The 18,629-nt window shown below is 43.2% G+C and overlaps 1 protein-coding gene across 1 annotated transcript in view; it reads right to left on the minus strand.

Annotated features, from left to right (window-relative positions):
* Positions 1-18,629, minus strand: part of TrpA1 (Transient receptor potential cation channel A1) — a 148,932-nt gene that overhangs the window by 5,843 nt on the left and 124,460 nt on the right. Inside the window, exons 17-22 of the mRNA XM_084578684.1 lie at positions 17,652-17,820; positions 14,648-14,734; positions 6,951-7,126; positions 5,360-5,492; positions 4,105-4,164; positions 829-1,032 (exon numbers count right to left, since the gene is read on the minus strand). Coding sequence (XP_084434810.1) covers positions 829-1,032; positions 4,105-4,164; positions 5,360-5,492; positions 6,951-7,126; positions 14,648-14,734; positions 17,652-17,820 — 829 coding nt within the window. The remainder of the gene's footprint in view (positions 1-828; positions 1,033-4,104; positions 4,165-5,359; positions 5,493-6,950; positions 7,127-14,647; positions 14,735-17,651; positions 17,821-18,629) is intronic.

Raw genomic sequence — 18,629 nt, forward strand, 5'->3', positions numbered from 1 at the left:
AAACTCAGAAAATTTGAGAATAAATACAGACAACAGACAGATGACAATGAACCAAAGAGCACCGTCTATAGCGGTACTTGCGTTCTGTCTGCTTCGTCTTATGGCGCAGCTGTCTGGTGGTGGTAGCTGTGTTAATGTGCAGGCAGCAGTACACTTACAGTTGTTTCCATGACAATTGCTTCACGAGTTCCACTTATACAAATGGAAAGATGCGCATGCCACTGTTACATAAGGACATTTTTCTCCATTCTCTTCGCGAGTACTAATCAAATGAGCGCAATTGAGTTTCTTAACACTCAGGGTGCAGTGCAATGGCAATAGATAAAATGGTGCAATCGCATGTTTAAAATCTTGAGATTAGCCGCCATTGCCTTAAGCTCGTCAATTGGATGCAGGAAACGCGAAAAGCAGCAGTACACACCACATAACAGCAGAAATTGCTCATATGGGTAAGGTGATATGACGAATATCGTTTGCAGTCATGCCATTGTATAGGCGGTGTTGTCGTTCGCACGATACAAGAGTGTGTCATTGTTTCTGTTGTGAAAACCTGCTGTAAATTATATATATCTAAACTACGCGGCCGAGACCCAACAATCACAAACTCAATCAGTTTGAGACACTGCTTTGATCCCCAGCCTCAGGTTGATTGACCGAGGGTTGATTGAAGAGAAAGTGAAGCTAGTTGTTAATTTATCATAGCTGAACAAGCACTTCATCATCGCAGAGACAATTGACAGTACTCGCTCCGTCTTCTTACGCTTCCGTTGTTTGTCTTCGCTGCTCTACAATCACGAATTCGAACCAGGTGGACAGAAAGGTGCTTACGAGCAGGTTCATCAGCAGGATGGGCATGAGCACGATGAATACGACCAGGAACCAGGTGGCAGCCACAATCTGGTACCAGGCGGAGGACTCGAGCGCGCGCATAGGTCGAAGGTAGGTGCCCAGGAAGTCCAGCTCCCCAAGCATCATGGTGCCAACGCGTACCAACGAGATAACTGGGTTGTGGAAACCCTTGTCGCTCATGTTCTGCAATGGTGCATTGGGCAAAACACAGTGTGAATGCGTATGCATATTGATAGAAACGTTCGCGACTAGTTAAAGAAAGGAAAGTGACGTCGCAGGCGATGTTTAAGCAGGTGTTGCGCTAGTGAACACGATGTTACTGGTCTCACATCCGATCTTGTAAGTTGCACTTAGGTGGAAGCGAGAGGCAAACATATTCCAGTATTTAGATGATGATGAAAGTAGTGAATTTAACATGATGTGAATTAATAGAGAGATCTTTACTTCAGCATGGTATAGCCTATATTATTACTGCGTGAGGTTAAAATAAGACAATAGAATCGATTGCTGTTTAGTAAGCCTTTTAAAGGTGCTTATGTATACTGTCAGGTCTTGAAGAATTAGTGTAAAACATTTTGATGTGCTCAATAGGCTTGTTGTGTCTAAATAACAAATTATATTGCTGATATTCGTTCAGTCCTTTTGTCGTAAGTTCTCCAAGAGCTTGCACTACAAGCCGAGAAACTGTTTCAAGCATGCACAACAGACCTACCAAACACCTGTCCTAACATCAGAGAAAGTGCGCGTAAAATACCTATGTAATTAGGTGACGATCGTTTGTACCAACGAAAGAAAAATTCGACGCACCGCCACTTTGTAGCCCTATCATAAGCAGTACTGAATACCGCTTGTTCGCTGAGCAGTTGTAAGAAAAAAATAGTTATTGTGTTCTCAAAGATATATAGTGTGTTTACAATGATCTCGAGCATGGTGTGTCAAGCCGGCCTATAAAATGTCCAACCCTGAGCTCATAAGCCAACAACTTAGCAATTACTTGAGCATCTGAAATGCAGAAATCACTGTGCTGTGACTGCGAACCACATGCAAGTCAGTAACGAATTTCTATCAAGAAGCGCCGCCTAAAAGAGATCAGAGCGCATATTTTTTGCTTTTGCTTTTGTGTGTGTGTGTATGTTTGCGTTTTGCGCCATCAAAGCCACCTTCACAGCTCTCGAATTAAAGGGAACAATTTGCTACAATAAATATTATGTTCTGTATAGTAGCATAGCAAATACATGATTGCCTCTCACACATACTCCTTAACCTATCAATGTAAGCTAACTTTCTGGAGCCTAGGTGTAGCGATTCTGACTCGGGATTTGAATCCAGGGTTCAATTGGCATCTCTCGCAAACTCCTACCAACTTGGCCAGGTCACGTGGTCTTGGGACGTCACACAACCCACTGCCATCTCTTGCCTTCATGCAAACTCCTGCCAACGTGGCCAGGTCACGTGGTCTTGGGACGTCACACAACCCACCGACCAATGACTGTCCGGCCATGTCGACTGCCAGATACCACAACCTAAAGGCATATTCGCGACTTTCTCTTGCCACGTCGACAACGGTGGAATTCTACACTATCGGGGTTGTCAACGCTGTCGCATCATACTGGTCGCACTCGAAAATTACCCTAAGTATGCTGCGACACCAGCAACCGTTGTGCTACGTAGTATGTTACACACGGAGATTTGGAAACAGTTAAAATGTACTCTTGGAAACTGGTTTGCAACGAGCGATCGAAGTGATAGTGAGACGTATTTTGAGGGATGACGTTAGGAAAAATGCTGCAGTTAGAAATTATTGATGAACCATTTCATAAATCAGAGGTTTGTTAAGTAGCTTTGTGATACTCGCAGCTTGGTCATGAAAGCGCGTTCGTCCTATTTGCGTATTATTTTAGGCAACCTAGGGGCCATCTTTGTTTGCTTGAGTCGAGCTCTTTCGTGTCACAGCCTAGTTTTACCGCCTCTCTCTCTTTCTTCATCGAGAGCGTCCCCCTCGCAATTGGCTGTCATAGGACGACACGTTAGCATCGGGTGGCTTAAACCTCATCATTCGCTATCTAGCCGCGGTACTATTCTCTTGAACACCCCGACACGGTATTACATCCTGTTTCGCGACGGCCGCGTTTTGATGGAGGCGAAATATCAGATATCCCACTTCTTCGAAACCATGCGGACCCAGCCGCAAGCAAACAAATGCAAACAGACGCCGACACGACCCCAGACCTCAACGTCTTCCACAGCTTAGCCACCATTTTCCACGCTCTCTCTGACCCTTCCTTTGTAATCCCCTTTTATATAAACTTCCATATTTCGCTATTTACGACAGCAAAACTTGTTATATGCGCATATCATTTTCTTGCCCCCGGAAATGATCTTGTTCATGAATTTAGTGCGTTTAATCATTGCGGTCTTTCCTGCACCTCCAACTTTCGCCCGTTATCACGGCTTCCCAAGCGCTATACTTCACCAGTTGCGGACTCGTTAACAGACTGTCTTTGGAACTAAAGCTATCTTTTATCTAGTTCTGCATTGTTTCAGTGCTTCCTTTTATGAGCACTGTTTCAAAGTACACCCTGTTTTACCGGATATGTCTTCACTTCGTGCCTCCCGCGAATAATTCATAAGCTGTAGCACGTTGTCTAAAGCTACCTATTATCGAGGCGCAGTGCAGTAGTTTGTTACTGCAAACCTCAATATACTGCAGCATTGGCCAGGGTTCACACCGTAAATTATGGCCCGCGTACGGTATCTACCGAAACAGAGATAAATGCGCGCTTTCCCACTACGCAAAACTATTTCATTGTGACTGGTACTTGGCCGTGGCCAATCAGATGGAATCTGAGTCAGATGAATCCAGAGGCCGTGTTTCTGAGGCCTTGGTGACAGGAAAGCGACAAGTGTTAGTCTTTCGACTCTGTTTCGATTACAAGTGCCCCAGAGCTTCGTTTAGCGCATGCACAATTCGGCGGGCGTATTTCAACGTGTGTGTTCAGACGCCATGATTGGCCACTATGTCTTGGTAGGAGCTGTCGTTGTAAGCTTACTGAAGCAGGTTTCTTAGAAAAAAAAAAACAGATACTGATTGAGACAAGCAGTTACTCCGCCACAACATTTTTACCGTTCGCTTTCCCTGTTACAAAATGATACAAGCTTCACTTCAGAATGCATCAAGTTGTGAAAGATGATGAGTTGCTGCCATGCACTTTAGTGTATATACGGTGCCTATACTATACAATTCAGCATACTAACCATTGATCGCATGGTGATATTTCCTGTATATGGATCGACAACCGGCGTCTTTACGTTCATCTATTAGGGAAAAAAGCAGGTATTAGTATCATGCGCACTGCATCATGTATATACATTCGAGGGTAAGATTATTTGGTTATATGTAATTCATGTGTATTATCCTACCTATTTATTACAACAGAATGTACAACACTGATAACATATTACTGATAACATATAACATATTAAGGTTGGAGAGCGCGAGAGGTAGGGTGCGCAAAAATATGGACTAGAAATCTTTAATATTTACCTAGAGAAAATAAACTCTGGGGCAAATTAACTAAAATATTAACTCGTTTGTTAAGTGAATATATCGTGGTACCATACAGCGAAAGCGTTCGATTAGAGTATGAAGGCAGAGGCTTTGTGTCGCACTACTGTAATAAAAAGGATGATCTGTTGCTTAGAAAAAAGAATTCAATAGAAATCACATCAACCACCGTTCATATACGCGGAAGTACTGGTTTTGATTGAATTTCCTTGCAGAAAAACTGAGTTTCAGCAAGGAAAACGAAACGACGCATGACATTTGACTCTGCCATCCTCCTGCCATTCGCATCCTGCCATATCCTTCCATCCACCATCTCCAGCCATCCGCTCCATTCTTCTTTTTTTCTCGTGCTTCGAGTGCCCGTCAACTAGATTACACGGGAGGAAGGTTTTGAAGGAACTTCAGAAAGTATCTTTGTTCCCACTCTTCCCAACACAAAACACTGCTTCTTGTGAGCGTTGCGCACCAGTCTGTGCTCTAATTTTCAAGCCGGTTATCAAAATCGCCCTACTTCAACGGTTATATAACAGTCCTGCTCAAAGCAGCAGCTTGTTAACCAGAAGATATGCGGACAAACAAATACAGCAAAATCACCTCTGAGAAGCTTTGTAACAGTTTCGTGACACCTCGATACAGCAAAACAGCACACATTCAACTGATGTTTTGTGGGAAAAGATACATATCACCCGCGTCAGGCAATGGGAGCACAATAACAAAACAAAAAAAAAAAACAACGCTCAACTCGTAAGGTGCGAGAGCAAGGTAATAAATGTTAGCGTGTAAAACATCAAGCATCGCATAATTTTGAAGGGAACATAACTAATGCGAAATTCCTTCGAAGCTATACAATCTACTTCACTGTTATATAAGAACTACCCCTACTTCCAGAAGCCAAGGTACGATATTATTCAAGAAACTTATCCGATTAGGAACGCTGCTACTCACGTCAATTTTGGCGAGAAGAATATGGAAGCTCAAGCCGAAGGCAATTATTAGCACGGAGAAGACGAACATGACCTTCAATAAAGTGGACAATATTTCTAAGAACATTACAACGTAGAGGCCGATGCGGTTGAACCTGAAAACAAAGGAACAGTATGAGAATGACGGATAACGCGAAAAGCAGCACTGCGTAGTGCTTCTTAGGCATGCAATAAAGAGATAACATTTTATTTGTGCCACAACGTGAACCACAAATTTTCAGAGCCATTTAAAAGCAGGTAAATAAGATCTAAAGGCGGTACTAACAAAAGTGGATTTCACATTACTTCTTTTTTATTTTACACGCCTAATACCGAGGGATGGCAATCTTCTGTGTTCGAGGGGAACCATTCGTGCGGGAGTTTCCATTGCAAACAAATTACGGTCCATGACGCTATGCTTTTGTAGTTGAGAGTATTTGAACATTCTTTAATACAAGAGGGTGAAGGACTGCTAAGAGCTATATAACTATGAAGTTTAATGAGCGAATTGATGGAATTTGTCACTATTTTGCAACATCACGAGCGGTATGCTTTAGGCTCGTGATTACAAAAAATGCGCTAGTGGAGTTTTACAGAAATATATAGATAATTTTTTAAATATCTTTAACAATCCGTACATGGCAGAGAAAGTTCCATTAGTAATGAACTGCTGGACCGTAATAATTGCTCTTAAACACAGCAGCGAAATGAGACAGGACCCTCTATTTGGAATAAAGATGGTGCGAGAAGAAGTCGAAATATTTCGCATCTTGCTCACGTGGCTGCTAGCAATGAAGACCAGCGAGCTATGAATTCACTTGTCCTGACCGAAGGACAAAGTATCTTCAAATCCGCGAAAACACAGCGTATAATTTTATTTCACCAGAGTGTACACTTCATTCGTTTTGCCATGTGAGGTCCATCCTAAATTTTCAGGTATCCATGAACGGTTCCGGAAGAGTTTATTGTCATGGACAAATGAATCCCACCGCTGTACATTCAAAATAGAGCGAGTACGTATTTCATCATTAGGAAATAATAATGTAGTTGTGAACATACTTGGTTATCAAATATAAGAAAAATAACCAACACCACCGATTGGATACGAATCCAATACGCCGACATTTTGCGTTCGGTACTCTAATGCATTTTGGTATTCCTTGTACAACGAGCAGTTCGATCTACCGGGAATGTCATTTAAAGCTCGACAGCCATGATATGAGAATTACTGTCAGCATACTTTCAAGGTGGTGGTAGATGCTCTTCCGTGGTCATGGACGTTCTCCGCCTCGATAAAAAGGAACTCGTAGAGCACACTGACTTTTTCAGTCCTTGCTTTTTATTGCAATTAGGAGTTCCTACCGAGATATTTGTACTGCTAACGCGAATTCAGCACAGCATAGAAAAACAAATCAGGAATACGTAGAAAGCGCGACATTGCCCCGTAGTTTCAAGCACTTTTACTAGAGAGTTTAGTGGTCCTATTTGCGTTTTGAAAGCTTTGATTCCGCTACTCGCTGTCGAGATAAAGTATTTTCGCGAGATAATAAATGAAGTAACGCTGGAGGGCTTACCTCTGCAGATAGAGCAAATAGTTGAACCACGCAAGGAACACGGCCAATGCCGCCATGATGTACTGGTTACTTCTGTCAACCACTGTAGTCGAAAGGTGCCCCGCTGCCATGAGTCCACCGGAGATGTACAGCGTCCATTCGAGGACATTCATGATATCCAGGAAGTACTTGGCTCTCTATATGTGAAACAGGGCAGTTTAAAAACGGGATCAGTAGAAGATTGGCCCACTGAGCGGAAAGAGAAGAGTCAAAAGTAGTTGCACAAAAAAATGCATCAGGGAACCTTTAATACCTTATTAAGGAATAGTAATTACACTTGACGACGACAAAAGCTCTTTCATCGAATGCTCCCAAATATGCTAATAAGTGGTTCAAGAGAGAATTATGTAAACCTACCGTGAAATATTATGAAAAGGAGGCGAATTACATCCACAACCTGTTATTTCAGATTTTTTAGTGTGCTAAGTAGGTTACACAATCACTATTAGGATGCACACACCGAGATATTTCAGCATGCTTATAAACGCAGCGACCCCTTGTCTTTTTTCCCCCATTCCGCCTTCTACAAGCGGGTGCAATGTGTTTTGGCAGAGTTTACCGCCAATTGTTATCTTATGAACAGTTCTAAAAGTCTTAACTTGGCTACCGACTTAGCAAACACCCATTGCTAACTTTTTAGTCATTAGTTCAAGCTATTAATGATGATGAGAATTATCAACCTCTGTTGTTGAGCGAAGTGCATCACCGCGCAAAGATAGTGAGCAGAAACGCCATTCAGGAAAAGGTGCTGAAAGGTTCTGCTGGTGACGAACGCGGCGCGAAAATTTCCATGACACGGCAAGCGAAATGGTAATAAGAACGCAACTTAAAATTGGCGCGGTTTTGCTCCGCTAAACCGCGTTATACAAGCGGAATCTTTGTTATTCTTGGTTATGCTGCGTTGCTAAGCCAGGTTAGACCCGCATAGATAACCAATAACTTAAAGAGCGGAACCTCAATTAAGCATGGTCGGGCACGGCTTGCTGTGGTTTCACTCCTTCATGGCTGTCTGCGAACCTCGAGGACATGACAGTCGGTTCTAGATGATACGAAGATGTCGAGGGAATTTTGAAGAGGTGAGCCATATGGTCAGCGGTGGAGAGAAAGGATAGGCAGGGGACTGGAAGGATGTGTGGCATTGTGCCATGTAGTGTGTGTTGTATATCTGTGGATATATGTAGAGGTACAAATAAAGTTTGCTCGGTGCGTGAAGAAAAAGCAACAGGTGTGCGAAGTAGAAGTGAAGCAGCAGCAGCAGCAGAAGAAGCAACGAGCGCCCTCGGCTCCTCGCTTGCTTCATTTCAGCTGCAAAAGAACAATTTTTTTTTGTTAAGCTTAGTTAAGCTTATTATTTATATTCTTAACCCCGCGTTCACAAGGGACTACTAGGCTATGCAGGATTAACATTCAGAATATTTGTTCTCTTTTGAATTGACTTTAATAAAGTCGTTGTAATAATACAATCTCTTGCTTCCGTAATAATAAGGACTAGTCTCTTCTTTCTTTCGTCAACATGCGGCTGCCCGCCATCATTTAGTCTCCATTTGCTGCATACACGTGGCCTACGTTTTCGCTTACAGTTCGAAAACGTCTTAATGGGCGTGCCTAAAAGACAGAGCTTTAAGAGTTTAAAACTCGTTGTATTGAAGTACTTTCAACACTGGTTAAAATCGAAAGCAAGAACTGTACCAAAATCATCGTTAATAGCAAAAATTTCCTCTTCTCTGACGCGGGGTATCTCAACTGGGGAGAACCATCACGTGCGCAGTTGACCCCGCAATTCAATGGTGTGGTGTCAGAGCTGTGAAGCGCGACCGCCACTATCTTTCTCTGGACGCGCTCTCGTGCTTGTAACGATGACGCATTCGTAACGCGAGGCTCAAAATGCTGGAAATGACGTGTTTGGGATGCGTCGGGTGCCAAGGCGGCTAGATAGCGCCGACTAGTACGCCGCGAGCCCAGACGCATCGGCGCCGCCAGGGGTGTCCCATACGGGCGTGGTCTTGGTCCTACCGGTCCAGCAAGTTATTCTGCGGAGCACGTAATGATAAAATTGAATTCACGCACGCAGAGGGCCTGTGCTGTACTCTACTGAAAGGTGATAAAGCTGGCGGCAGGTGATTACAGTCACCTGTTCGCGAGGAAACGTATTTGCGAGTGCATTACTGCTTTCCACATCGGGTTGCCATACGTGAACTGGTGCTGACGATCCCATCTTCCTTTCGCGAAACGCAGTAGTGTCCGTGTGCTGTGCATTGTCAATGCACGTTAAAGAACCCCAGGTGGTCGATATTTCCGGAGTACTCTACTACGGCGTCTCTCATAGCCTGAATCGCCTTGGGTCGTTAAACCCCACACACGAAACGAAACGATGATCCCATTTTCTGAGCTGACAGAGTTCTTATAAATCGCCAAGCCAAACCGTTGCACATCGTGCCCCACATTTCGGTATTGGTCAGTTACAAATACATTTTTCAATTTTGCGGAAAACCTGCTGGAAAATGGGAACGGTGATTGCAGAGCCAGTGAGGCGGTAACGTGCATGGGCCACTTTGTGCACGTGCACGGCCCAATTCGAAGAAACACGCTCCGATGCTCAGACCTTCGAACTATGCTAAGGATCCTGTGGAAGCAGAATACTTTATCATAGCAATGATCATCAAGAGCAAAGATATACAGTGGATGTCATCAAAATGTAGTACCTGACTCGCAACAAGCCTGCAGAGAATATGTTATGAGACATTACTTCAATGCACAAAAAATTACCGACGATTACGTTACTTCCTAATGCGAAATTTGAGCGCAGCAAATAAGCTGTTTCACCTTTTCGATAGATTGAGGCAAAGAAATCGAGCAACACATGTATGCGCTATCACAGAATTTTTTCGTCTCGCTCATGGCTCAGAAAGAACTGGCAGATAATTTCGCAGTGGCGAACGGCAGCGGCAAATTCGGCTCGGGCGGTGCACATATACAGATCCGCCGCCACCGATCTGGCTCTCTGATTGCCACCGCACAGGGGTTGCATTGGAGGAGGAGCGAAGAAAGGAATTAAGTTTGAGCCGGCGCTTTGACAACCGGAGACTCGCAGGAAGAGGGGGGAGGGGGGCGGCGTGTACACCCAGCGGCAAACGATGGGGGCAGAAGCGCGCGCAGCAAGCGGACAACGCGATAAAGGGAGGAGGGAAGAGATTGCAGCGACTGACTGATGCTGACGCCGATAGTGAGTCAACCCCAGCTGCGGAGTTGGTTTCAGCGACAACGCCGCCGATGCCGACGCAAATATGATACCCTCGCTTCCGCAGCGCCAAGAACCAGGTCTAGCCGTGGGAAGGTGGTCACGTATTCGTCGACGTGCCGGGGCCTACGTGAAATAACCGGCGCGTCGGCAACTGAAGAGCACCCTATCCGCCACACAGGAACAGGGGGGGGGGGGGGGGGGGGGGAGACCCTCCCCTCCTCTTTCTGCATGGCGGCGACGGTGTTCTATGCAGTCACGTTATCTTGACTCTCTAGCGGCGTCAGCGGCATCCAGCGGTATCAGTCGGTCGCTGCTAGCGCTGGGGGGATGAAAGGGGGGCGGAACTGGTTACGAGGCCGACGACGACGCCGACGCGAAACCCAGGAACGGACGCCAAAGAGCTGCGCTCTAAAAACACACGGATAAAGGTTTAAGAGACAAAACGAACGCGTGTTGTCTCTTTTACCTTAGGCCGTGTGCTTTTCGCGCGTTGGAATAATGTCTCATAATTGTACTTGGTACCAACTAGCCCAGGTTTCTAAGCTTAGAGAATATGTTGCAGAAAGACATCACAGAATGGCGAGCACACTACTTTATACTCCCCCACTCACACAGCATAACACGGACACACAGACACGAAGGCATTGTGGGAACCGAGGTGGCAAATGATCAAGCCCGAGCTCTAACAAAACAGGTGGATCCCCCTCCCCCCCCCCCATTTGGATCGTATGGTGACAGCCTAGAGCATCTTAGACTGGAAAGAAGAAATTTTTCATCACCACAAAAACAACTCTCCTCCTCAGACAGTCTCGACTGGAGGCGAATACAGGCCAACATATTTTATAATCTTTAAAAAGAATCACTCTAACAAAATAACCAAGTTACTGTCTTGGTGAGAAGCAGGCCCCACACTCTACCATACATCATGGGAATTCCAGAACAAACCTGACAAAAAGTTATTAATGCCACTCAGGACGCACGAACAGTGGTAGGCGGTCCTAACCAGTAACAACCTGGACCAGAAAACCTGGATCATCCAGCTAGTCCGCGAGTCAGCTACCGCCAGTGGAACCCTAGACTAGGAGCACCGACCGCCTAACTCCCAATTATTATCTTTAATAGAAGTTTCCTCCCTCTGGCCCTCCGAATCGTGACTTTTAAATAAAACAGCAACCATTTCCTGGCCTGTCAATAGCGAATAAAATAATTTTCATATTCTGTTGTTTACGGATTGAAACATTGTGAGGCTCAGAGATTGACGACGTAACACTATGCAGAATGCCTGCGATACAAAAACATAGTTGACCGCGCATCAGTTGCTAGTGCACTCTTGTCCGGGTTGTTGTCCCCCTGTTTTCGTGTTTATGTGCGCTGTTTTAGCATGATACATAGTTCTCCTACAGGGCAGGTGCCTATAACCATTAAAAAAAATAAGGCACACACAGATTTTTAATAAGCCAAGGTCTCATCATGTCAAGAAAAAACATAGCATTAAACGTACGTATGCCACCGATTGGAATCTCTGTGAAAAGCTAGCCTCCAAGTTGAATGGCATCGCTAAGCTATGTGTAATGAGAAATCGAATGGCACGAACAGGACGCTGTAATGCGAACAATAGCACCACAACGGTTAAGCTAAAGTCGAGGTAAAGCCTAGCACAAAAAGGACAGAACACTTGAACTAAGGCATGCAGTTTTTTTTTTTGTTTCGGCGGAATGGAAACTTCTTATTTAAACTGGTCGATTTCATAGTGGTGTTGATCGAAATGCAATAGAAACATTTTGTCTTAATGTTTAGAGCAGACCATGGAGCTATCTTTATGTAGGTGGCTATTGGAAACTACGAGCAGCGATCGTAATGATGATCCGGTGTGAGGCATAGAAAATTATATAAATCTTACACGCCAGACCGTAATTAGTGCACAAAAGCGTCAGTTCGGTTCACGCACATACAGAGCAGAGGAACATACGAATCCTCGACGAACGTTTTAGTATAAGCCGTGATTTCCGATTCATCCGAGGAAATAGAAACACCGTGGCGCAATCTAGGGACTAATGACAAAAGAACATCATTGGCGATGCAAAAGGAGGGGTCGTTTTTATTGAACGACGCACTTGAGAGAGATAGAGAGAGAGTGAGAGAGAGAGCAAGAAATAACGAAACATGACAAGCACTCGTGAAAAGAAAAAACTGCAATTAAGAAAATCAGTGATATTTTTTTCGCTATGTGGTCCCGTAGGTTGTTAGAGTGATACTGACAGCTCTTCGCCGCAAGTGGTCACTTCAGTTGGTTTTGTGAAACTTTCAGTGCCAAATTAAAATTACAAATAATTGTTTCTTGTCCGATCTGGTCCTATACAAGGCGAGATCTTTCGTTTCCACCATAATTTCATGACATACTTTACTGAGTGCTCCTTTTAAACTTATATATGTCGCCCGTTGGAATCCCTTTCGCGAGCTAGCCCGCAACTTGAGTATAGATGCATACTGCTCGCAACGTAAAATCGTGACATCAATCGAAATACTGTGCTATACGAACGAATGCGCCACAATCTTGACACCAATTTCCACTGCGCTAAGAGAGGTGCCCTCCCAATTGGAGCCACATGTGTCGCCGGTTTGAATTCTCATTGAATTGAAGCCTGAGTCTCTTTAGAACGTTAAACTCTACAAACCAAACCAGACCAAACCTTACTGAAAAATAACCTCTGACTTAACTAGCAGAAGATTTCAAAATGGGAAACGAAAGGTTTTGACACAACATGAATGCTTCATAAAAGAAGATGGCGTCAAAACTTTGATACGATATAAAGTGATAGTTTGGTATCACATCCTGTTCATACTTCCTGCTCACGTCACACGTGAGGCAAGCAAGACTTTCACCTTAAAAACCTTTTTCAACTTCCGGAATCAAACGGCGACCTTGATGATAACGTAGATACAATGGTGGAAACGTTGATCACTGGATGACATGGGAAATTGGAACGGAAGGGAAAGGCATAGTGCATATCAAAGAAATAAATAAAAGTGTTGATATCATTGATGTATGCTCGAGCAAACCGCCGAATGGTGACCTATTTCATTTATATTCTATTTTCTCTCATAAAACATTCGTATTCAATCAGAGTAGCATTTTTTATTCCTTGGTATCGGTAAACGAACCGATGTACATCGGCTTCATTCTTTCCTCAGTATTCTCTTGAATGCGTGCCCCGGTATATCAACACACAGAGGCATTATCACTCGATCCCTCTCTCTGTCTCGGAATGCGGATGTAGTAAAACTAGAGTGCGCTCGCTTCGCAGTCAAAGATCATAGCCACGGTGGAATCTAGAACAACCAGCACTGGAAGACACGGAATAAGCAGCTGTGAACACGTATGCCGTAAATACTACGTGATGTGGTGAATAGGACCGACGTGCCGTCCAAGAACAGCTAGAAGCCGGCAATATCCTAAATGTGGAGGGCTTCCCTCTTGAGCAATATTTTTGTTCACGATAGGGCAATATTTTTTCTCACGAATATTGTTGTCCACAAATGATTGCGGAAGTCTTCTCGCAATACAGAGACTGATGTGTTGATCCTGAGGCGTAATCACGTACGGCCCTGACCTTGCTTATAAAACTACACCACGCTGAAAACCCTGACAGGCACACTGAGCGTGATGTTCCTCGCTAGGTTATGAGTAGCTTTGACGTTTTAAATAACTAGGCGCTGCAATGTAGAAATGCATTGAGGCAGGGGGGACTGCGAAAAAAAAAAACAATAGAAAACTTTACACGTGTGTCATTCTATGCTTTTGTTGAGAAAATTCCTTTCTTGTTTTTGCTCGAATAACTCTATAAATTTATTTCGGCTCCCCCACGCACCCGTACTTTCAACTACGATGTCAGTGAGTAAGGGTAACCTTGTAGCGTAAGCCTGGATTAGTAAAGTCGCCCCGATTAAGGAGCTGGTAGATTTCTCATTTAAGGACTTTTTTTTTTCTGAGACAGCATGCGACAAAAGTAGCCGAAAATAATCCCGCTATATTATGTTATTAAGACAGCAGAGCTTTGACATTGTTCCTTACGATTGTAGATAAGTTCTTTGTTGACTGCAAATTTAGACGGAGTTACTTCACAGGGTAGAACAAAGTTTGTTCACCTGCGTACATACTCGTACACAAGAAAATGCTTGTTTTAAATTAAGAAAAGATCAGTTTAAAACGGTGAATGCTATAAGGGCTCTGTTAACAAAGTACCAATATTGGGTCATGGGTTATGCTGCCAGGGGAAGTTCCGCAATAGTGAAAAGGCTATACCGGTTCTATTAAGAAATGCTACGTGTTCTGTCTAAAAAACATTTGGACGTAAAATGCAACGACTGTCAGCATGGCATGTGAGAGTGCGGTATCCGTTGAATGTTTTTTGCTTACCTGTTGGTACATTTGGTAGAACTCTTTTACAATGTTGAGGCCTACGAATGCCAGGACAATGACGGATGTGAGAGCAACCATGGTGGCCTGCGTATAATGTTAGAAGAAAATTTCAGTGCAGCTTTGTTTGAAAACGAAAAAAATCCTTAAAAGCTACAATTTTTTCTCGTTCTCAGTATTTAGTCCTCAGTATAACAATCCTTACACATTAAGCAGGCGAAAATGACCTATACTTAGCAGTAATCTTAGTTCTTGCAATAAGAGGAAATGTAAATATTTCCCTTCCCGGAATGTAACGTAAGCACGCTGCGTGACGGCTACTTAAGTGTCGCTGCTATAGAACGATATAAACCGAAGCGATATAGCATCCAGAGTATGCATGTTGCAGTTCCTAATAACCAGTGATTTTAATCAAGGAACCCTTTGCACAGAATGTGACGTCACATTATTTCAAGTTTGCATCTATTATTTTCTGCTACACATTATAAAAATTAGGGGTAGCTAAACAAACGTAACGATTTCATTACCAATCAAATATTTATCAGTGGAATGGAGAAAATAAGACATCTTCACTGACTAGCAGCTAAAGGCACTGGGCCTGTCCGTAAAATATTCAGTAAAGACACTTAAGGTAGTTTACGTGTCGGAATGAAAAAGTATAACTTTTTCTGGAGCTGCAAATCAGCTGCAGATGTTTTTAAATTAATTGAAGTTCTCTCTTATGAGGTGTTTGCGTGTATGTTGCATACCAGGCAATCGATATTCGGACCTTATCGCAACAAAATGACGAGAGCTAAGAGTTTGGTTTGGACTGCAGGGTTTAGCATCCCGAAGCGACACAGAGACGCCGTAGTAGAGGGCTCAGGAAATTTGGACCACCTTGGTTCTTAGAGCGCTAAGAGTTTGTACAGCCTGGTAGCAATACGTTGTCGAAGCGCATTCGATGTTTAATCTTTGTTTATTTAACGCAGCGCTTCGGTGCATCGACATCTGCCGCCATCAATAACTGAATAAGGGAATCCACTGTGCACCCGAGTTTCATTTGACTATTTGTTATTAAGGCGAGAGCCTTTATTGCCTCATCGTTGTTGTCAGCAAAAGTGTCACGCTTTTGCGGCGGCTCTGATTGGTCGAGACGGGATGACGTCATGCAGGTATCAACCAATCACAGAGAGCCACCACAGTATGCGCGAATGCGTGCCTTATATGGCCATATGCCAATCAATGATCAATTATTATTATTAATAAATTAAATCATTAGTAATCTCTAATTACCATATAATGACAAAATAATTACTAATTACTAATAAATGACTTATTATTCAGTAATTATTAATTAGTATCAGTGCATATATAATTACTAATTAATGCTGCGTACCCGGCAAAATCAACCACACAACAATAAACGTCGAACAACTGCGAAGATACAAGGAGCGCGATCTCGTCGCTGTCAAGCAGAATTCACTGAATAAATGCACTCGCAGAATGTGAAAGAGTAGTTACTCGCTTTACTCGTAGCAGTACTCATCGCCTACATGCGCAACAGTCGCGTAGCGGAATGCAGCACTCAGGCTTTCGCCTTTCATCCCTTTAGTCGCCAAAGTGTCCTTGAATGTTTTACACCGTCTCACACAGCACAAGCAATTGACCGATTGTTGTAGTGTTTTCGCAATGCACAACTCCTGCAACCTTGTCCAGCAAGTACCAATAATGGGACACGGTTTATGCAGCCTCCCAAGCACACGTTAGTTACACGTACTACAAACTAGAAGTTATACAAACTAGAACTCATACTAGAAGTATGAGCTCTAGCTCATACTTCCTAAATAAGGCTTTAGTACAATGCCTCGACGAAGTCAAATGTTTATGCGTCACATTAACCGCGACATTGGCCTGGACAAATCACGTTCAAACTGCATGCGTTAAAGCATGTCACCTTTCACTCCCTTTTCAAAGGAAATTCAACTGTGCACCAAAAGCCCTGAACCATTGTACCTCTCTAATATCAGGCTGGTGTTAGAATACGCGTGCGTAGCATAGGACCCCTTCACAAAACCCCTTGAAGATAAGTTAGAGCGTGTTCAAAAAGAGATGCAACATTTGGCACGGCCATCTACGACTACAAAATTAGAGGTTCTCTAATCAGGGAAAGTCTTGGTTGGAAACCGATCTCCGCACGCAGAAAAATCTTCCGGTTATAACTTTTGAACAACATCACCAACGGTAACACAGAAATCGATAGGAACACGAGTTAAAAACAACCTCATTATCAGTTTAATAGGTGAGAAAATTTAGGAAAAGATCAGGCGATATCAAAGTCGCACAAATGCCTTTAAGGTTTCCTTCTTTCCGCGCTCAATTTCAGATTGGAATTTACTCCCGTATGAGGTCGTACCTGCGCCCAATTTTTCACCTGCCATCGAGAACATTATATGAATCTGTTTTGTATTCCAGGCAATGTACTTTATTGTGAAACTGAGTAAGATTTTTTTTTGTCAGTGTCTATTACACTTGTCATTGAATGTGCTTCCATTTTATTGTTTAAAATGCCATAATAACTTTTTTGTGCTTTAGAACTGATTGTATGCTTTCGCTTCCGCTTTTCTGTTTGTTTTATCATTAGGATTGCAATTAACCCCTCTACGATATGATAATGTGCAGAGGGCGCTGTAGGTAATTGTAATAAATACATAAATAAATATAAAGCGGAAACCAGGTGCCCATTATAAGAAGATTAAACCAGCCATCCTTCGTGGCCTTTGCACTGTGTGGCTGTCTGGAGTGCAGAGAGTGTCGGTTAGAAAGCCAATGCAGGCAAAAATGTTATGCTTTATTATTTACGTCTTCCACCGTTTTCACTCGCCGCCGATTTTGAGGTACCGTCTACCGTTTTGTGGTAACGCCGCCTACAACAAGAACGCTTGAAGAATATTCGGCTAGTGGGACTAGCAGAAGTTTCGGATTAAAATATGAAAGTACGGATATTCTTTTTTAATGTACTTACGGTTGATGGGTGCACGAAAGCGGTGGCGAGGTCTTCCGACGTCACTTGCGTGAAATTTCCCCGGTCAGGCTTCTCGGCCATTAGCTGAACAGCATTCGTCGTTAAGAAGGCGAGAAACACGGTGTACACGGCGAGGTTTAACATGTGAAAATACATCCCATACGAGTTCCTGGAAAAAGAATCCATACTATCTTGTTGAAGCAGAAATCGCTAGGCGCCTCATACCAGGCGTTTTTAGGCATTTTGTATATGTTTAAGAGCAACATGCCTCACAGTTCGGAATTTGCATAAAAAGCACCAGCGCTTGTATCTTTAGACTGTTTGAATTACAGTTTGCTTGTGGACATAGCATGCTTGTGGGCATAGCATGCATTATACGGCACAAACCTATTAACCAATATTTTCATCAGAAACAAAACTAGTGCAGCGTACCTTAAAACCTTTTTCTATGATATAACACAGGATAATTAACCGGCGGACTACGCCAAATAGTACACCGATATATTTGAAAGTGTTTGGCTTAAAGTTAGATTTGCCTGCGATAAATATGGTTGTTATGAATCGCCTGCACTTGTCCGTAAGAAAACGCCTGCCCTGTTCTCTGTACACAAGCCAGATTGCTACCGTCTTACGTTTTATTTCACTACTTTTGAATGAAGACATAAAAATTCATAAGACCAGATATATGATTGTGAAAAATACCCACATCATCAAATGAAAAATGCGCAACATCAAAACTAATAAGGTTGTATGGTGGTAGATTCAAATTATCTTCTTTTTGGTGACTCTAGAGTGCAATTCGCTATTCCGAAAAGCTAAAACTACATGTTACCTGAAATATCTGTAACTTGCTTGATCAGCTGTGCAGCAAATTCTTCAGAACATTGTCACTATGTCAGGTTTACGGTACCACTCAGCAAAGCTGTTAAACAGATAGCTCAATGGTGTTATTTCATTTTATTCGCAGTTGCAGGCTCA

Source organism: Amblyomma maculatum, chromosome 9, assembly GCF_055883805.1.
Source record: "Amblyomma maculatum isolate TAMU_Amacu chromosome 9, ASM5588380v1, whole genome shotgun sequence".
Taxonomy (NCBI): Eukaryota; Metazoa; Arthropoda; class Arachnida; order Ixodida; family Ixodidae; genus Amblyomma; species Amblyomma maculatum.